At 40.2% G+C, this 22455-nt stretch overlaps 1 protein-coding gene across 3 annotated transcripts in view; it reads left to right on the top strand.

The window, feature by feature from the left end:
- The first annotated feature begins 3761 nt into the window (after positions 1–3761).
- The window catches only part of LOC126253341 (DNA topoisomerase 2-alpha-like), a 183945-nt gene continuing 165251 nt past the window's right edge, over positions 3762–22455 (top strand). Inside the window, exons 1-3 of one of the 3 annotated variants that reach the window (XM_049954608.1) lie at positions 3762–3794; positions 3916–4018; positions 15488–15665. In XM_049954608.1, the coding sequence (XP_049810565.1) occupies positions 15503–15665 (163 nt within the window). In that variant the 5' untranslated portion in view covers positions 3762–3794; positions 3916–4018; positions 15488–15502. Of the gene's footprint in view, positions 3795–3915; positions 4019–4211; positions 4334–15487; positions 15666–22455 lie in introns of those variants that run through there. The other 2 variants (XM_049954609.1, XM_049954607.1) reach the window with 2 other exon arrangements.

Here is a 22455-nt window from a genome sequence, read left to right as displayed (position 1 = left end):
ACTACAAGGAACAGAGAGGTAATGAAAGTAAGAACAGACAACAGGAGTAGGAAGAAAGAAATGAGTCGGTAGGAGTCAGAGTGAGACGGAAAAGTGAAAGTGAGGGGAGACAGTAGTGGTAGGACAGAACAAGGAGGATGTGGCTGTAGGACAGGAGACAGTGACAGTTAGAGACAAAGATATAATGACAATGAGCTGGGCTGAATGAGTGAGTCAGAATGGTGAACTGTGAGTGAACAGGTGTGAGTGAATAAGCGAATTAGGGGAGCTTGTGGAAGTGAGAGGTGTGTTGTATTTTAAAAACAGAGTGAATAGGTTTGCATGCCAAACTTTTTGGGAAAATTTTTAAAACTGCTGAGGAAGCTAGGTTGAGGCAGCTGCTACCCTTCTTTCCAGTCAGACTCATTTAGCAGGAACATAGTCGATTTTCTTGTGCTCTGATAGGAGCATTTCCCGCTGGCATACTATTTATTCTTTACTGTTCCTACAGAAACTGTGATGGCAAGATTAGACTAATTAAACGTTGACATGGGCAGTTAATCCGTCAGTCTTTCTGAACTCCAAGTGCGAATTGAATGTGCGAAATTTTTAATACCTATTATAATGCATGCACCCTGTGTCATGTTTTATACAGCTGTTTACAAATCAGATGTTGGTGTATGGATGTAGTTTAGTAGTAGTTTATTCATCCAGAGACAATTTAAATTGCATCGATTTCATCAGAAAAAAACACAGTATACAAAAATAAATAAACACGCACACACACACACATACAAGGATGTACAGTAGCCTACAATTACAAGGTTGCACAGTACCCTGTACAATCTTACATTAAAACTGTAATCAGAACTTTGATTAATTACACAAAAAATATTTTGAAATGATTCAAATGGCTCTGACCACTATGAGACTAAATATCTGGAGTCATCAGTCCCCATGGAACTTAGAAGTACTTAAACGTAACTAACCTTAGGACATCATACACAGCGATGCCCGAGGGAGGATATGAAACTTCGTCCGTAGTAGTCACGTGATTCCGGACTGAAGTGCCTAGAACCGCTCGGCCACCGAGCTGGCAGATATTTTTCATGGAATGCTTAATTGAGATTTAAATAAAAACACATAATAGTTGCAACACTTCTGTTCAAAATACTGATTCAGATTGTAGCAAACATTTGGCTGAAAATACTGTCGACACTGAGTGTGGCATATACACTGAAGAACCAAAGAGACTTGTACAGCTGCCTCATATTGTGTAGGGGCCCTGCAAGCACGCAGAAGTGCCGCAACAGACGTTGCATGGACTTGACTATTGTCTGAAGTATTGCTGGAGGGAATTGACACCATAAATCCTGCACAGCTGTTCATAAATCTGTAATAGTACGAGGTGATGGAGATCTCTTCTGAACAGCAAGTTGGAAGGCATCCCAGATATGCTCAATAATGTTCATGTCTGGTGAGTTGAGTGGCCAGTGGAAGTGTTTAAACTCAGAAGTACCACTCTGTAGCTATTCTGGGCGTGTGGGGTGTTGCATTGACCTGCTGGAATTGCCCAAGTCCATCGGAATGCAAAATGGGCATGAACAGATGCAAGTGATTGGACAGGATGCTTAAGTATGTGTCACCTGCCAGAGTCGCATCTGGAGGTATCCCATATCACTCCGACTGCACACGCCCCACAGCATTACAGAGCCTCCACCAGCTTTAACGGTCCTGTGCTGACACCCTGGGTCCATGGATTCATGAGGTTTTCTCCGTACCCGTACACGTCCGTCCACTCGATACAATTAGAAACGAGACCCGTCCAACCAGGCAGCATGATTACAGTAATCAACAGTCCAATATCGGCGTTCACGGTCCCAGGCGAGGCGTAAAGCTTTGTGTCGTGGTGTCATCAAGGGTACACAAATGGGCGCCTTCGGCTCCAAATGCCCATATCAATGAAGTTTCGTTGAGTGGTTCACATGCTGACACTTGTTGATGACACAGCACTGAAATCTGCAGCAATTTACAGAAGGCTTGACTTCTGTCATGTTGAACGATTCTGTTCAGTCGTCATTGGCCCTGTTCTTGCAGGATCGTCTTCCAGCTGCAGCAATGTCAAAGATTTGATCTTTTACGGGATTCCTGATATTCACGTTACTCTCCTGTAATGGCTGTACGGGAAAATCCCCACTTCATTGTTTGCTCATGAGCCATCTATAACACCACGTTCAAACACCCTTAAATCTTGATAACCTGCCATTGTAACAGCAGTAACCGATCTGTCAACTGCACCAGACACTTGTTCATCTTATATAGACGTTTCCGACCGCAGCGCCGTATTCTGCCTGTTTACATATCTCTGTATTTGAACACGAGTGGATATACGAGTTTCTGTGGCACTTCAGTGTAGTATCAGCACAGTATATGAGTATGATTATTTGCTGCTAGGTTGTTGAAGTATTGGTTTGCACTGTAATAGCAATTGGTCCTTAAAAACTTGAATATTGTTCCCTTATATGTAGACAATTATTTAAATTTCTTTTAGATGTGCTGGGAGTTTGTTATTCAATTTTGTACCTTGAACATTTGTTTCTTTCTGTGCAATAGCCTTATTTAGTATTTTTAAATGGATTTCATTGCACATTTTTGTATATGTGATTGGAGATTTGAGTTGGTTTTGAAATTTTCATTGCACCTTTTCATAGTTATTACACTCTTTTGTATGTAGAGGCATGGTAGAGGTAGAATATTTAGCTGTTGAAATAGCTGTTTGGAGTTTCTTAGCCTTGAACTGTTGGTGTTTATTCTAACAGCTCGTTTTTGTCGTGTGAAGATGGTTTTTGAATTTGTCGTACTATGAGAGTAGAAAGTGATGCCATATGTGATAGCAGTGTAAATGTAATCAAGGTAGGCAGTTCTGCTACACTGTTTACTAGGCACATTACTAATTACATGTAGTGCAAATGCAGTAGAACTTGACTTGGTAATGAGATAGTGGATCTGTTCTTTTGAATCTAAATTTTCATCTATATGGACTGCAAAAACTTTTGTGACAGATACACTTATAACTTCTTTATTTTGTATTTTGAGGTCTAAGTCATTTCTAACTTTGTTTCCGTCTGGTGGCTGTCATCAGATTTTGAAGTATTTAAAGTTGACTTAACAAGTTTTATTGTGTGGCCATCCTCCACTGTAAGCATATTAATACTTTTTTTGCAAATCAAACTGCCTTTTCCTGCTGCTAGTTAAGTTTTTCACTTTAAACTATTGTTGTAAATATTCCAAAACTGTAGGTCATTTTCCGACTTAGTATTCCTGTAATTCGTTTTTGAATTATTTGAAGTCAAGTTGTTAATTTCAAACCATTTTTGTAAATATTCCAAAACTCTAGGTGCTGATGTTGGCAATATTTGGTTTATATCAGTCACATCAACATTTGTATAACCAGAAGACACGGTTATATAAGTACCACTGATTGAAATTTTGATGTCATTTATATAAATTAAAAATGAGAGAGGTCTTAGCCCCTTGCCTGTGGTACCCCAGTTGGTATAGTCCAGTTTGGGTGTGGAAATTCATTACTCGCCGAACAAAAATTGTATACATATACTGATGGTGACGAATCAGTATTTTTATTTTGTGATATAATAGTGTTTCTCTGACAGATCAAGTGCTTGATCCAACGATCGCTGTATTAACTTTAGCTTGTTGTCTGTCGAACACTATCCAATCGATTATTCGTTTATGTTATGGTTTATCTTTGGTGTTTTCATTCACCGAAAATGGTGGCATAGCGGACTTTGTAGTAGGTAATTCTGCGTATATTGTGTGAAAGATATAATAATGCAGCTAATGATGAATTGAGGGTAATTTTCTGCTCGCTGATAATTGCTGGATCATATTTTATTAACTATTTTATCCTGTTTCCAGATGTATATTCATTGAGAAAAACCGTTTGACAGACGCTGTGGGTTTGTTGAAGTTCTTGAATGTAAAGGTGATTACCGGTCATAATAAGCAGTTACGCTGTCAGGTACGTGTGAATAATATTTCGTACGCAAAAATAGTAATAGTGTAAACAAGAAGAAAACTGACGGTGCCTGTGTGTGGATCATGAACTGTCCTTTGATATAAAGCTTCTGGCGTTCTGCAGTAGCCAATGAGGATGCTTGCTTTTGTAGCACGCTGTTGATTGGCTATTTTCAAATCGTAATGGAATTTGTTGTACATAACGACGTACGATTTCCGATAGTCAGTTGGACTAGGGTTTGTGCTTATGTTTCTTGGAGAAAAATAATTGGATTTGTACGTTTTTATCAAAATTGTGATCATGTCAGGCCCACTGGTGGTAAGATGAAGATGATGAAATTTTTTAGTTGCAATTTATGATGTCGGTTATGAAATAGTCAATTTTTGTGTTCCGGCGAGTGGCCGTTTCTTCAGCAGCGTTTTTGCCGTTACGGATTATTTTCTATTTGTTATTATTTTCCTTAGTCTAGAAGGAATCTGTGTGATAAGGTCCCCTCATAGTAATTTAATTTTAGGTGTGTTAATTCGTTTTCAGATTGCAGGGTTATTATTTTGATGATGTCTTGAGTTCTACTCATTTTCTTTGATTCTTAAATAACAAGTGGAATAATGTCAAGTTTTGACGTTTGTTATAAATCGTGTTTGAGCCATTTTTTTTGCTGTTTCTTGGCTCGCGAAATATCCTTAAAGGTTTTTGATTTAAATAATATGATAAATCGTTACTACGATCGAATCTAAGGAATGAGCGACTTCGTGAAAAAGCGAACAGAATGAAAATACATAAATATTTCGCAGTACCTATGATCTAATACCATTCGAAAATTAGTTAAGTTTTGGAACGCTTGCTGTAAGCGTATCTTTGTGTGCAAACAAAATTAGCTGATTTCAAATCCGGCTTGTGTGTAAGCAACTGCTTCATTTTACGTAGTCTCAAGCTAGGAGCTCTGTCCATCGTCGTTGGGTACTTATTTTCAGCTCTGTTAAATGTAAATATGTTACGTAATAATTATTCAAACGAAATTGGGTCCAAAAAAACATTTACATCTGTTATTGCCTGATTTTTTACATTTTTGGTTGTGTAAGATCCTTACATTAGCCTACTACTAACTGTGAGATGGTGCCTTGTAATTTGTAATTAACCAATGTTATTGTGAATTTGATTGCTGAATAAACAGATCTCTTCAGTTGTAAAAGGAATTTCGTGCGGAAAAATTTCGCGATTATTTAACGATAATTTGCAGTTATCTTTGAATTATCTGTTTTTATGTTGTTGAAATGGATGGAAACATGCCCCTGAAAGTGTGTGCGCCAGTAGTACCAATACAGATCGACGACTCCTTGACATGCTAATCAGTTAGCAATAATAAAACTAGTTTCCTCAAGTGTGCTGGAGGGAGACAGCATTGTTAACGAAGTTTAAAAAGTAACGTAGGTCATTTCAGAGGTAAGTGTAGAACACTTGCACTGAAAACTATTGTAACATTCCAGATTTGGTAAAAGTTACATATTGCAACTCCTTGAATTTTTCACTATGGCACAGATGTTAATGTTAGGCGTTCCTACCAGTCTACTTATTACAACAACCAGATTTTTCTGCTTTCACATTTGTTGACTTTGCCAACTCCCAACCGAATAGTCACCTTACAACCTAACATAGACATTGGGCTATGTCTGTCAACACAACCAAGATTTCAGGTGAGATGCAATATGTAACTTCAGCTCCAAATTTTACTTTGTTCTAGCCTTCACTCCAAATACAGGTTTCATATAAGTCTCCATGCTGGTCCATCCTATACATGCCTGCTTACTGCAGTCAAGTCTTGCCCTTTCTCTAGAATGTTTACCATCCACATTTCCCTCTGTTACTGAATTGACAGTTTGCTCATGCGTCAAGATGTGCCTTGTCATCTGATGTGTTCTTTTAGTCAAATTGTCGGAAATTTATTTTCTTCCCAGTTCAATTCAGTAATCATTAGTTAACAACCTATCCATCTAATTTTCACTGGTATCATCATGATTCATATAAATTGCTGAACATTGTATCATTCATGAAGTCACATCTTGTAATGCATCCAATACTATTACAATTAGTAAAGAGAGAATATTGAGATATGAAGAAAATTAAACTGCGAAGTCTTCTTTGTGCGTGTCCTGTATTCAGTGTAATCATCTTTGAGGTTGGGCATGTTAAATATATTTCATTTTCCTACATGTAAGATAATGTTGCTCGGTTTCTGTCGGAGCCAGTGTTCCCAATTTTTGGCATGAATGACTGGAACAATGTCTTTTCTCATTAGTATGCCAAAGAACAATAAGATTTGTTACTTGTAGAATATAATTATATTCTGCTTGCAGACCTGCTACAGGCAGTTAAAACTCTCGATATGCTTTGTAGTAGTTGTTGTTGTAGTAATTTCCTGGCAGATTAAAACTGTGAGCTTGACCGAGGCTCGAATCTGGGACTTTACCCTTTCATGGGCAAGTGCTCTACCAAGCATCTATAAAGTTTGGAAAGTAAGAAACGAGATACTGGCAGAATTGTAGCTATGAGTGCGGGTCGTGAGTCGGCAGAGCATTTGCTCGCGAAAGGCAAAAGTCCAGAGTTCGATTTTCGGTCCGGCACGCAGTATTAATCTGCCAGGAAGTTTCATATCAGTGCACAGTCCGCTGCAGAGTGAAAATTTCTTTCTGGAACATTATCGTGGTATACACTATTTAATGTAAATAGATACATGAGAATTTGTTTGTTTTTTAAGGCCACATAAAAGAAAAATTTTATTGGGAAATGGTCGCTTCGGTAATACCATCGCCTTGGGGCCACACCCGTTAGCCATGCAAGAGCAGACACAATGGTCCCTTTGTACTGGTTCCCAAGCCTGAATTGGATTGCCTTGTCAGATTTCCAAGCCTGTTTCTAATCAGCTTCCGAGGCAAAGTGTTTGAGTGCGATGTTTCTATGCCTACTGGTCGGTTTATCAGGTTTGCAAGACTGAGCTGTTGTTACTATAGACTCAGCCTGAATTTTTCTTCAGTATTGAATAAAGTTTGCTTAGGGAATGTGTTCTGGAACCCAGTCAATGTTTCAGATGGATCAGATATGTTGGTGATAATATGCTGCTTTGGAACCAAGCAATAATCTTTTCTATCTGTCCTATAGTATGAATGTGTGGGACCCTCCGGATGCACGAAGTCTATTAGCACATCAGTTTTTTGAAGTGATACCATTGTGGTCTTCCGTCTGTAGACTGGTTTGATTCAGCTCTCCGTACTACTGTATCCTGTGCTAGACTCTTCATCTCCGAATAATTACTGCAACCTATGTCCTTCTGAATCTACTGACTGTTTTCATCTCTTGGTCTCCATCTACAATTTTTACCCCTTCACACTTCCCTCCAGTACTAAATTGGTGATCCCTTGATGTCTCAGAATGTGTCCTGTCCAACAATACCTTCTTTTGGTCAAGTGTGCCACAAATTTCTCCCCATTTCCATTCAGTACCTCCACATTAGTTACATGATCAACTGGCTTCTAATCTTTAACATTATTCTTTAGCACCACATTTCAAAAGCTTCTATTCTCTTCTTGTCTAACCTGTTTATCAATCATGTTTCACTTCCATACATGGCTACACTTCAGCAAATACCTTCAGAAAAGACTTCCTAACACTTAAATCAACAAATATCTTCTACAGAAATGCTTTCCTTCCCATTACCAGTTTCCATTTTATATCCTCTCTGCTTAGGCCATCACAAGTTATTTTGGTGTCCAAATAGCAAAACTGATCTACTACTTTATCTTGTTCCCTAATCTAATTCCCTTAGCATCACATGATTTAATTCGACTTTGTTCCATTGTCCTTGTTTTGCTTTTGATTATCATCATCTTACATCCTCCTTTCAAGACAGTGTCGATTCCGTTCAACTGCTCTTCAAAGTCCTTTGCTGTCTCTGATATAATTACAATGTCATCGGCAAACTTTAAAGTTTTTATTTTTTTTCCTGAACTTTAATTCGTACTCCAGATTTTTCTTTGGTTTCCTTTACTGCTTATTCAATCTATAGATTGAATAACATCGGGGATAGGCTACAAACCTGTCCCACTCCCTTCTCAACCATTGCTTTCCTTTAATGCTCCTCAACTCTTGTATTTGCTGTCCGGTTTCGGTACAAATTGTAAATAGCCTTTCACTCCCTGTATTTTACCCCTGGCACCTTCAGAATTTAAAAGACAGAATTCCAGTCTACATTGTCAAAAACTTTCCCTAAATCTACAAATGCTATAACCATGGGCTTGCCTTTCCGTAACCCACATTCTAATAGAACTTGTAGGGTCAGTGTTGCCTCACGTGTTCCTAGTTCTCAAGAATCCAAACTGATCTTTCCCAACATCAGCTTGTATCAGTTTTTCCATTCTTCTATTAAAAAAAAGATTGAGGTTAGTATTTTGCAACCATGACTTATTGAACTGGTAGTTCAGTAATTTTCACATCAGTCAACAACTGCTTCCTTTGGAATTGAAATTATTACAATCTTACATTATTTTTGAAGTATGGGGGTATTTCGGCTGTCTGGTACATCTTACACACCAGGTGAAAGAGTTTTGTCATGGCGGGCTCTCAAGGATATCAGTAGTTTGACTTGATCTTTCAGACCTCTGTCAAATTCTTCTCACTGTATCGTGTCTCCCAACTCACCATCTACATCCCCTTTCCTTTCAGTAATATTCCCTTCAAGTTCCTCTGCCTGGTTTTTAACACTTCCTGTCACTGAGTTTTTAATTGTTTGTATTCTCTTTTACCTGTTGCATTTGCTCCATTTTTATGTTTTCACCTTTCATCAGTTAAATACAATATCTCTTGTGTCGTTCAAGTATTTCTATTAGGCATTGATCAAACACTGGAAAATCCAGGATGAAATGTAACAATATTATGAAAAGGAAAGTTGTTAATCATCAGATAGTGGAGATGCTGAATCACGGATAGGCACAACAAAAAGACTGTCATAATATAAAAGCGCGCGCGCGCCACACACACACACACACACACACACACACACACACACACACACACACACAGTGTGGCTTCAGCTGCCAGAGGCTGAAGTGTGTGTGTGTGTGTGTGTGTGTGTGTGTTATGGACAAAGGCCTTATTCCTTGTTGGCTGAAAGCTTATGCTATGACATTCTTTTCGTTGTGCCTATCTGCGACTCTACTAGGTCTTGTCTTTTTACGTATTTGGTCTTCTGCTGCCTTCACTATTTCATCTCTTCTTCTTCTTCTTCTTCTTCTACTGTATTCCTTTCCCCTTTCAGCGTAACTAGTCCCATCTTTTCTAATTCCTTAACGTTTAATCTATAGTGCACAACCAATAAATTGTGGTCAGGGTCCATGTCTGCCTCTGGAAATGCCTTAAAATTTAAAATCCCATTCCTAAATCTCTGTCTTATCATTGTATTATCAATCTGAAACCTTTCAGCATCTCCAGGTCTCTCTGTTATGTACAACCTTCTTTTATGATTCTTAAGCCGGGGAAGGACAGGCACTTAGCCTTCCAGTTATCGACCTATTTCCCTTACCAGCTGTCTCTGTAAGGTGATGGAACGAATGGTTAACACTTGTTTGGTTTGGCTGCTCGAATCTCGACGCCTACTTACCAATGTACAATGTGGATTTCGTAGGCGCCGCTCTGCTGTTGACCAAGTGGTTACCTTGTCGACCTTCATTGTGAATACCTTCTTGCGGAAGCGCCAGACAGTGGCTGTGTTCTTTGATTTGGAGAAGGCTTACGACACCTGTTGGAGGGCGGGCATTCTCCGCACCATGCATACATGGGGCCTTCGCGGTCGCCTGCCTCTTTTTATTCATGTATTTTTAATGGATCGAAAGTTCAGGGTACGTGTGGGTTCTGTCCTGCCCGACGCCTTTCGCCAGGAGAATGGGTGCCACAGGGCTCAGTTTTGAGCGTCGCTCTCTTTGCCATAGCGATCAATCCAGTAATGGATTGCCTCCCAGCTGATGTATTAGGCTCCCTTTTCGTGGATGATTTTACCATCTACTGCAGCGCGCAGTGTACATTTTACCTGGAGTGCTGTCTTCAGCGTTGTCTTGACCGTCTTTACTCCTGGAGTGTCACCAATGGCTTCCGTTTTTCTGCCGAGAAGACGGTCTGTATTAACTTTTGGCGCTACAAAGAGTTTCTCCCACCGTCCTTACATCTCTGTCCCGTTGCTCTCCCATTCGTGGAGACAACAAAATTTTTAGGTCTTACATTTGACAGGAAACTTTGCTGGTCTCCACATGTGTCATATTTGGCTGCCCGTTGTACCCGTTCCCTAAATGTTCTCCGCGGTACGTTGTGGGGAGCGGATTGCACCGTCCTACTTTGCCTATATCGGTTGATCGTCCACTCAAACCTGGATTATGGGAGCTTTGTATACTCCTCTGCACGGCCGTTCATCTTACGCCGCCTCAACTCTATACAACATCGGGGGTTACGTCTTGCGATCGGAGCATTCTATACTAGTCCCATCGAGAGTCTTCATGCCGAAGCTGGTGAATTGCCACTAACCTACCGGCGCGATATACTGCTTTGTCGGTATGCCTGTCGGCTATTATCAATGCCCGACCACCCATCTTATCGTTCCTTTTTTGACGACTCTCTCGACTGTCAATATGGGTTGTTGTATCTGCCCTGCTAGCCCGTGGAGTTCGCTTTCATTGCCTCCTTCAGCAACTTGATTTTCCACTTCCTGCACCCTTTAGAGTGGGCGAGAGCCAAACGCCACCTTGGCTCCAGGCTCAGGTTCGCGTTCAGCTTGACCTCAGCCCGCTCCCAATGGAGGTTACCCTAGCTTTGGTATACCGCTCGCTGCTTGTGAACTTCGAAGTTCATTAATACAATCTTCATTTATACAGATGGCTCTAAGACCAATGACGGTATCTGGTGTTCTTTTATTGTTGGGGCACACAGTTTCAAATACCGGCTCCATGGCCATTGTTTGGTCTTCACAGCTGAGCTATTTGCCCTCTATCAGGCTGTTCTTTACATACGCCGCCACCAACATTCTGCTTATGTCATCTGCTCTGATTCCCTGAGCGCCATCCAGAGCCTCAGTGATCCGTATCCGGTTCACCCTTTCGTGCACCGGATTCAACGCTCTCTTCAGCAGCTGGCGGACAACAGTTCTCCGGTTACCTTTATGAGGGTTCCTGGCCATGTCGGTATCCCTATGAACGAAGCTGCAGATGCTGCGGCCAAGGCTGCGGTCCTCCAGCCTCGGACAGCTTCTTGTTGTGTGCCTTCATCTGATTTTCGCAGTGTCATTTGTCAGTGAATTTTATCGCTGTGGCGTGCCGATTGGTCTACACTTACTGAAAACAAGCTTCGAACTTTGAAACCTCTCCCCACGGCTTGGACGACCTCTTCACGCCCTTCTCGGCGGGAGGAGGTCGTTTTGGCCTGGTTACGGATTGGACACTGCCAGTTCAGCCACTGCTGACGTCTGCGACGGCGCCGTTCTACCCATGTGGGCAATTGCTGATGGTACGCCACATTTTAACGTCCTGCCCGAATTTTAATACACTGCGCATTGATCTTGGCCTGCCATGTACTCTGGATGAAATTTTAGCAGATGACCCAGGAGCAGTTGCTACAAACCTGTCTAAGAACATTTGATTATGCTGTTTTCTTTTAATCTCTTGCCTGTTAATGTGCCTTTTATGGTGTTGCCCTTTTTAGTTGCTGTTTTAACGTTGTGCCTCGCAGTGCATTCATAATTTAGTCTGGGCGCTAAAGACCACTGTAGTTGTGCGCCCTAAAAAAAAAAAAAGAAAATTATGCCAGAAAGCCTACAGGGCAGGATTCAAAGGGCACAGGTAGTTAAGTACCAAGTGGTAAAGGAAATGACTTATTGTCAGTCTTGCAGGATCGTCAGGATTATCAATGTGTAAAGCTTATATGTACATCTTGCACTAGAAAATGGTTATGTGAAAATTATAGATAATGCCAATTACCATTCAAGAAAAAAGGAGAAAATTCGTAATTTAGATACAAAGAAGGAAGAAATTGCTTTGTGACTAGAAGCGAGCAACAGTTTGTTTCGAGCACTATACAGAATGCAGAGATGTTGGAGGAAGTCAAGCACCTTTACAATACATTTTAGCAGGACAGTTTTGCAGCAGAAATGGGCCATAAAGTTGTGCATCTGCCCTTTATTACTGCCAATTTAGCTGATAGAACAGTACGGGTCCTAGTGAAACAAAAGTTTGCATCCAGAAATTGCACATTCAGAATGAAAGATGTACAAAATTTACTTGAGGAAGCCATTGATGATGTTGTGGAAGACAGGATTAAGTAAGTACACTACACTGAAAATCTACCAAAAAACTACTTTTTGTACAAAGGCATCTGAGAAAATGTCATTAAAAACATTGTCATTGCTTCAAATTACCCCTTGGATATTGAGTCTTCAGAATAGGATAACTGATCAACCATAAACATGCCACATTTTGTGTTTCTAGTTCATTTCCTTCAGCAAAGCTGTAAACACTATTTGCTGTTCCTTCTCTCTGCTTTCCTGTCATATGTGCCCCCCTCCCTCATCCCTCCCCCCTTTCCTGAAAAATTAATCAATGAGAGGCAGAACAGCCACCTTGCATACACTGCCTCTGCTGATGTTTGCCGTTGTTACTTTAGAGAAGCAGAGGACCTGTGTTTTGTGTTCTGTCCTTAGGTTAAAAGTAACTTGCAAAGTTAAAGAATTTTTAGAGATTCACGTAATCAAAACTGAAGTAGCTTCATAATTTAACAGATGAGCACTAATAATTGTATTTGACTCCAATATAGATTCTAAATCACATAAGAATACATTAGTATGGAGGGGCTGCTGTTTCACTACAATGTTTTGTAAACATTTTCCTGGCATATGGCTCACAGCCATAATAAATTGTTTAAAATATCTCCCTGTCCACTTCTGTCTATAAAATTGTTACTGCAGTGTACTGTCTGCAGGTTTCAGGTGTCATATTTTCAAGTGAGCACTGTTTAATACGTTATGCACACTTTGTCTAGTGGCTTAGTGTTGACTTGCGCTGGCTGTAGGCCTCTGATGTGATGGTTAATTGTACTGTGATGCCACTAGTAGATTAGATTAGATTAATACTAGTCCCATGGATCATGAATACGATATTTCGTAATGATGTGGAATGAGTCAAATTTTCTAATACATGACATAATTAAGTTAACTTAACAACATAATTAAGTTAATATAACAACTTCTTTATTTTTGTTTTTTTTTAATTTTTTTAATATTTTTGTTTGTTTTACCTTTTTTCTTAATTTATATCTAAAAATTCCTTTATGGAGTAGGAGTTGTCATTCAGAAATTCTTTAATTTCTTCTTTAAATAGTTGTTGGTTATCTGTCAGACTTCTGATACTATTTGGTAAGTGACCAAAGACTTTAGTGGCAGTATAAATCACCCCTTTCTGTGCCAAAGTTAGATTTAATCTTGAATAGTGAAGATCGTCCTTTCTCCTAGTATTGTAGTTATGCACACTGCTATTACTTTTGACTTGGGTTTGGTTGTTAATAACAAATTTTATAAGAGTATTTATACTGAGAAGCTACTGTGAATATCCCTAGATCCTTAAATAAATGTCTGCAGGATGATCTTGGGTGGACTCCAGCTATTATTCTGATTACACACTTTTGTGCAATAAATACTATATTCCTCAGTGATGAATAACCCCAAAATATGATGCCATATGCAAGCAATGAGTGAAAATAGGCGTAGTACGCTAATTTACTAAGATGTTTATCACCAAAATTTGCAATGACCCTTATTGCATAAGTAGCTGAACTCAAACGTTTCAGCAGATCATCATTGTGTTTCTTCCAATTTAATCTCTCATCAATTGACACACCTAAAAATTTTGAATATTCTACCTTAGCTATATGCTTCTGATTTATTTATTAATGGCGCCGTACCATTTACTGTACGGAACTGTATGTACTGTGTCTTATCAAAATTCAGTGAGAGTCCGTTTACAAGGAACCACTTAGTAATTTTCTGAAAGACATTATTGACAATTTCATCAGTTAATTCTTGTTTGTCAGGTGTGATTACTATACTTGTATCATCAGCAAAGAGAACTAACTTTGCCTCTTTATGAATATAGAATGGCAGGTCATTAATATATATTAAGAACAACAAAGGACCCAAGACCGACCCTTGTGGAACGCCATTCTTGATAGTTCCCCAGTTTGAGGAATGTGCTGATCTTTACATATTATGAGAACTGCTTATTTCAACTTTCTGCACTCTTCCAGTTAGGTACGAATTAAACCATTTGTGCACTGTCCCACTCATGCCACAATACTTGAACTTGTCTAGCAGAATTTCATGATTTACACAATCAAAAGCCTTTGAGAGATCACAAAAAATCCCAATGGGTGGTGTTTGGTTATTCAGATCATTCAAAATTTGATTGGTGAAAGCATGACCTTTCTGGAAACCAAACTGACATTTTGTTAGTACTTCATTTTTACAGATATGTGAGGCTACTCTTGAATACATTACTTTCTCAAAAATTTTGGATAAAGCTGTTAGAAGGGAGATTGGACGGTAATTGTTGACATCAGATCTATACACTTTTTTATGCGAAGATATAACAATAGCATATTTCAACCTATCAGGGAAAATGCCCTGTTCCAGTGAGCTATTACACAGCTGGCTGAGAATCTTACTTATCTGTTGAGAACAAGCTTTTAGTATTTTGCTGGAAATGCCATCAATTCCATGTGAGTTCCTGCTTTTAAGCAAGTTTATTATTTTCCTAATTTCAGAGGGAGAAGTGGGTGAGATTTCAATTGTATCAAATTGCGTAGGTATGGCCTCTTCCATTAACTGCCTAGCATCTTCTAATGAACACCTGGATCCTACTATATCCACAACATTTAGAAAATGATTATTAAAAATATTTTCAACTTCTGACTTTTTGTTCGTAAAGTTTTCATTCAATAGGGGAAACATGCAGAGAAGGTACCTCCAGCTGCCAGTTTCTCTGGTCTTTGATATAGTGAAATGCCACATTTATTCCTAGAACGTAAATTTATATATGTTGTTGCATCTTAAGTGGATGATTACCAACTTTCCTTAGAAGAAAAACTGCTTTTTAACATATTGGAGTATACAACTAAGATATTAAGAGCATTCATAATTCTGCATAATACCTGATGTTGTTAGCTAACAGTGTTATAATGAAGTACTCTTTTAGTTTATTTTATATTTCTCACACTTGATAAAATGCTAAAGGAAACTAGTGTATTATATGAACAGACTCTTTAACAGTTATAATGGAAACCATACCAATAGCTCCTATGGATTAATATGATAGAATCAAGGAAGTGAAAACAATTACCATTACTGTAGAGCATACGGGGTCTTGTGTGAAACTGTCATCACTTATTTTTCAGGACTGTTTTTCAAAAATGAATGCTGCAGCAAATGAAATGCAGAATGGCTCTGCTGACATGGCTGGTGGTGATGCACCACCTGCCCCGAAAAAGAATGTAAAGAACCTAACTGTGGAGAAAATATACCAAAAGAAGTCTCAGTTAGAGCACGTATTACTGCGGCCAGATACTTACATTGGTTTGTATATAATATATTTTGCCTTGAGTGTTATTTTTATTAAATGTAACTCAGTTTAAGGGAATGCCCAGTTTATGATCTCCAATAAATTTAATGCTACTTTGGAAAAAAAGATAGTGTATAATTTTCTGGAGATAAAAGAGAACACTAACACAGTCAAAGATTTTGTCTTGTCAGTGAATATTACTATGTTGGATAATCCAGTTTTTTAGATGAGGTTTAACTGTTAATTCAAATGTGAAAGAATCAACAGAGAAAATTGAGTAGAACATTTTTATGTCAATTAACAGGTGTTTCACAGAAGGCATCCCTGTAATTTGTATTTTTCAAATATGTGTAATTATTAAATTTGGTACACTGACAGCAGATGTTAGAGAAGATGGAATTGGATGGTATCATATACAAGGAAAACCACATTGTTAAAGAGTATGGGTTCTGATAAGTGTACCAGTATCGGTTGCATAAATAACCTGAGTACTTAATTTAAACAGTGGAAACTACAGGTTGGAGTATCAGCTGTATAGGAAAAGATATATTGCTACTTACTGTAAAGATGACACTTTAAGTTTGAGGCGAACATAATTAAGACACACTTAAACATAAGCTTTTGGCCACAGCCTTTGTCAGAAAATGAGAAAAACACACACACACACACACACACCATTGATTCATACAAGCAAGGGCACCTGATGTACACATGACCTGACTATCTGATTTTATTTGTGTAATTTTATTTGCTGGTGTCACGTGGCACAGTTGTGTGGTGTGTTACCTCTTATACAAAAAATGTTCATTGTGTAGTATAGATTTATAAGAATTACATGGAGTTTACACACATTATTCTCGATTTATGAAATTTTGTGAGAACTGACAGATGCCAGAAATGTCTGCCACAATATTTAGGTACAGAGTCTTCTGACCATTTGAAGAAGATATCAGGTATGTTGTTAAACAATTAACAAAAATGAGGCAGGAGACAACTCGCTTGCTCATTAGTAATAGCTCAGGAAATTTATAGACTTTGTGTTCTCCCCCCCCTTTCACACGGGCATGCACATCGCATGCACACCTTTATTCAAAATAAAAATGAAATTGTTTCATTTTAAACAATGGAAAATTAGGGATAGAACGTAACAATATTTTGAAAAGGACAGTTGCTACTTACCATATAGTGGAGATGCTTACTTGCAGGTAGACACGACAACAAGACTGTCAGAAAGTGAACTTTGGACAAAGGCCTTGTTGGCAGAAAGCTCACTTTCAGACAGTCTTTTTGTTGTTCCTATCTGCGGCTCAGCCCCTCCACTATATGGTGAGCAGCAACTATCCTTTCCATAATATTGTTACTACTTTGTAAAACTTGTTACAGCTAAGTTCTATATTACAGTAAAACAGCCGTTTACACAGAAGAGTCACTAGCATGTAACAATATATTATTGTTAATCCTTAATTAGTATGGAGTGTCTCTGAGACCACTATGATTTTTTTGTCTCGTAATATTTCATACACCCCTGTGAAGTGAAATTGAATCTTTCTGTGTACCTTCCTATTGGTTGACAAGCTACACGTGCCAGAACTCTTCCATTGTTGCTAGTTTCTTTTTTATGGGCCTTGAGAGGTCTCTCAGACGTAACCTTTTGTGCGCGTGGCATTATCCCATTGAATGCTATCGGTTCTCCATTGCGGGGAAAGGTGGACCTTGTATGGAACATGTTTGCATAAGATGGATGTGGACGTTCATAAACATCTCAGTGAATCCTCAGACGAAGACTTTGATCATGGACATAATGACCCTGATTTCAAGATCTTTATTGATCAAGACACTAATTCAGAGCAGGAAACAAAGTTATGAAGATGTGACAGCTGATGACGATGCATAAGCTTACTTCTTTTGTAAGAACAAATGTTTTCGCTGGAGAAAGCAGCAGCCGCCAGCTAACGTAAGAACAAGGCAGCACATCATCTTGCAACTTCCTGAACTGCAACAGACAGTGAAAAGTCTCAAGGAAACACTGCTGTTTTGGAGGTATGGAAACTGTTCTTTACCAAGATATTCTAGATGAAATCATCCAATGAACAAATCTGAAAATATCTAAGCTTAGAGCACATTGAAAATACATAGAGAAATATTACATATGACAACTGGTACTCATCAGTAGACCTAGTCAATGAATTTTCAAAGAAAGGTCTCGCGTACATTGGCATGCTGAAAAGAATTAAAACGGAGATGCCACAGCAATTTCTACCTGATAAAAGAACGAGGTGTGAAGACAACTGTTTATGGTTTTACAGAAGAAAATGACACTGGTTTCCTCTGTCCCCAAGAAGTCAAAAGCTGCAATACTGATCTCTTTTATGGACCATGCAGTAAACAATGAACCTGTATCAGGAAAACCAGAGATCATCATGTTTTATAACATGACAAAATATGGCGTGGACTGTCTCAACCAAAGGTGTGCATCTTATTCATCAAGCTTGTGTACGAGAAGATGGCCTTTGGCCATTTTCTTCACATTAGTGGATGTTGCTTGTAGTGTGAATTCTTGTGTGGTGCATCAAGCTTATCCAAAGGCAGAGGTAAAGACGAGATTAATCTTCGTGAAGACTCTTAGCAAGAGATCGTGCTGAGCCTCATGTGAAGCATAGATCTTCTATAGAACACTTGCCACGAGAGTTTAGTGACACCGTCAGAAGAATACTTCTCATACAAGATGAGCCGTAGCAAAAGAAAAATTCGTAAAACAAAAAATGTGCACCATACCTTATGCCTTCCTCATCTGAAGAGGAAAAAAAGATTTCTGTCAACAGTGTAGTCTTCCGATTTGTTTGGAGTGTTCTAGGAAGATCTGCATGACATACATACTAGTTGAAAGTGATTAAAATATGATTCAGAACTTCACAAGACTACATAATTAATTTGTACTTGTTCTTTTAAAAGTACAATGTGGCGAAATTTTTCCCTTTATTAAATTGTGGAGTGCAACAGCCAGTCTATTTGAAACAATGAGCAGTAAACTCAAAACTGACTTTCTATACAATTTCTCATAAATGAAGTTTGTTTTCCCAAGTACTTATTTTGCGTATGTGTATGATCATAATTTGCGAGTGAGTAGAGAACTAACTGCCTACTGTTATTTTTGTAACACATAAGTTAAAAATATACTGCAAGTTTCGCTATTTTATTTGTCTAAATGTTTAAAACCCTGCAATTTTAAAAACATTAGAATTTCCACAGTGTCTACTTGTAAGAAATGTAATGAATGACAAGAAGTCATGAAAATAAATATTCAATAAAACATTTGCTTTATTTATAAAAAATAAAGAGTCTGAGAGACCCCTCCATAGTAACTGTGTCTGTCAACGTCCCTAGAGTTACTAAATGTAACTTGCGAAATTGTGCTAAATGTTGTTGGTTAATAGACAGGGTAACATATTTATGGTGTTTCCCAGAATATTGAGTTTTTATTGGATAGTTCACAGTTCAGGTAGATCTTTTCAATTTTTATTATTTTTGCAATAATATTGTGCTGCCCCCTGCAGGCCTGGGGTAAGAATAGGCCCAAGGTATTCCTGTCGTAAGAGGCGACTAAAAGGCGTTTCACACGTTTCGGCCTTTATGTAATGGTTCCATGTAGGGTTTGACCTCCATTCTTCAAAATTTTTCCAATGAGCGAGCCAATTGGGGAAGGGCGCCTTACATGGTGCATAGTGTCTGTCATGCATAGACATCTTTAGCCCACTTTCTCGTCGTCGCATTTCAGTCCCGCTCGTTCTCCATCTCTTGGGCAAGGACACTTTCCTGGGTGCATTTTCCACCATGCAGTATGCAGTGTCGCTTTCTGTGTTGACGATGGCCATGGACTTTTTTGCACCTGATATCCAGTACAGTAAGTAGCCAGTCCGATGTGGTGGGGCTGCCATGTAACCTGTTGGTTGTAGCCCCTGACCACACAGGGGCCTTTGCTGTGGCTGGGTGGTGCCCATGGGGAGGGCCGGTTGGAGTGGGAGATTTTGGTGTCCGCTGAGGAACTCGATCTCGCCAGACCCTCAGACACAATGGATATAGACTGATCAGGCAAAAAGTCGGTGGCAGCAGGTGACCCTGAGGCGTAAACTGCCTCTTTGAATGTTCCATGCCTTCCCAGTCTCACAATAATGTCATCCTCTAGTGGAATTGTTGGCAGTTTCTTCCACCACTTGGCTGACCTACGGCAACTGTTAAGCTTTACACCTGCTTTCTGCATTGTCCTCCAGGAAACCTGGTGCCTGGCAATGTGGACCTTGCCCTCTGCGGCTATAAGGGATATTACAGGAACCATAGCGACTATAAATGAGTATCAGGTAGAGTTTGCTTCTATGTCCTGAACTCATTATACAGTGAACCTGTGTCCCTTCAAACCCCTCTTGAAGCTGTGGCTGTCAGGATAAGGACAACACAGGAAATAACTGTCTGCAACGTATATCTTGCTCCAGATGGTGCAGTATTCCTAATTGCATTAGCTGCACGTATTGATCAACTCCCTAAACCATTCCTATGCTTGGGAGATTTTAAGGCTTATAACCCCTTGTGGGGTGGCATAGTTCTTACTGGCAGAGACGTCGAAAATTTACTGTCACAGCTCGACCTCTGCCTCTTAATTACTGGGGCTGCTACACATTTCAGTGTGGCACATATTGGGCCATTGATTTCTCAGTTTGCAGTCCTGGCCTTCGTCCATCTATCCACTGGAGAGCACATGACGACCTGTATGGTAATGACCACTTCCCCATCTTCCTGTCACTGCCGAGCGTCAGGCCCATGGATGCCTGCCCAGATGGGCTTTAAACAAGGCAGACTGGGAAACTTTCACCTCTGCTGCCATAGTTAAATCTCGCCTACATGGTAGCATCAATGTGGTGGTTGAGCAGGTAACAAAGATTGTTTTGTGCATCAAAAAACGTTATTCCTTGTTCTTTAGGATGCCCCCACTGAAAGACAGTCCCTTGTTGGTCGCAGGAAGTCACTGAGGTAATTAAGGAGTGTCGATGAGCTCTACAGCAGCATAAGTGGCACCCTTACCTGGAGCACGTCATAGCCTTTAAACAGCTGTGTGCCTGAATTCGCCATCTTATCAAACAACGGAAGCAGGAGTGTTGGGAGAGGTACGTGTCAACCATTGGGTGCCATAAGTCACCTTCCCAAGTGTCGGCAAAGATCAAACTAATTTTTGGGTGCTAGACCCCAACAGGTGTTACTGGTGTTAACGTAAATGGCATGTTATCTACCAACACAAATGGGGTTGCCGAGTACTATGCTCGCGTCTCTGCATCGGAGAATTACCCCCAGCCTTTCGCACTCTAACGGCGGATGGAAGGGAAAGTGATTTCGTTCACTACACGGCACAGTGAACCCTATAACGCTCCATTTACAGAGTGAGACTCATCAGCGCCCTTGCATGTTGCCCTGACACAGCTCCTAGGCTGGATCGGATCCACAGTCAGATGATTAAACATTCTCGCCTGACTGCAAGCAGATTCTCCTCGTTGTCTTCAACGGGATTTGGTGCGATGGCATCTTTTCATCAGAATGGTGTGTGAGAACTGTCATTCCAGTGCTCAAACCCGGTAAGAACCCACTTGACGTGGATAGCTATCGGCCCCTTAGCCTCACCAACATTCTTTGTAAGCTGCTGAAACATACGGTGTGTCGGCAGTTGTGTCCTGGAGTCACATAGGCTCCTGGCCTCATGTCAGGGCTGCTTCTGCCAGGGTCGCTCTGCCACTGATAATCTGGTATCCCTCGATTCTGCCATCCGAACAGCCTTTTCCAGGCGCCAACACCTGGTTGCCGTCTTTTTTAACTTGCGTAAAGCTGATGACACGACCTGGTGACATCATATCCTTTTCACATTTTATGAGTGGGGTTTCCGTGGTGCCTCCCATCGTTCCCCTGATATCCAGGAGAATGGTGTCCCACAGGCTCTGTATTAAGTGTCTATCTCTTTTTAGTGGCCATTAATGGTCTAGCAGCAGCTGTAGGGCCTTCAGTCTCACCATCCCAGTATGCAGACGATTTCTGCATTTTGTACTGCTCCACCAGTACTGGTGTTGCTGAGCGGCACCTACAGGGAGCCATCCACAAGGCGCGGTCATGGGCTGTAGCCCATGGCTTTCAGTTTTCAACCGCAAAGTCGTGTGCCACTCACTTCTGTCAGCACCGTACCATTCATCCGGACCCAGAACTTTACCTTCATGACGATCCACTCACTGTAGTGAAGACATATCTATTCTTAGGACTGATTTTCGATGTTCGATTGACTTGGCTTCCACACCTTCGTCAGCTTAAGTGGAAGTGCTGGCAGCACCTCAATGCCCTCCGTTGCCTGAGCAACACCAATTGGGGTGCAGATTGTTCTAAGCTGCTGCAGCTCTACAGAGCTCTTGTGTAATCCCGAATTGACTATGGGAGTGTGGTTTATGGTTCGGCAGCATCCTCAGCATTGCATTTACTTGACCATGAGCACCACTGTGGGGTTCAGCTAGCGACAGGAGTTTGTAGGACGAGTCAGATGACCAGCATACTGGCGGAGGCTGGGGTCTCTCCATTGTTGATTAGATGCACACAACTGCTCGCCATTTACGCTGCACACATTTGTAGTTCCTCTGAGCATCCGAATTACATATTCTTTCACCACCCGCGGCAGTCCATCTCCTGCATCGGCGGCCCAGGTTGGGGCTAACGATTGCGGTTCGCATGCAGTCCCTTCTGTCCGTATTGGAGTCCTTAAAGCAGTGGCCAGTGAGCTACAGG

The sequence above is a fragment of the Schistocerca nitens genome, chromosome 4 (assembly GCF_023898315.1).
Source record: "Schistocerca nitens isolate TAMUIC-IGC-003100 chromosome 4, iqSchNite1.1, whole genome shotgun sequence".
NCBI lineage: Eukaryota > Metazoa > Arthropoda > Insecta > Orthoptera > Acrididae > Schistocerca > Schistocerca nitens.
The sequence above is the reverse complement of the archived record's forward strand: the minus strand, read 5'-3'. Positions and strand labels throughout refer to the sequence as shown.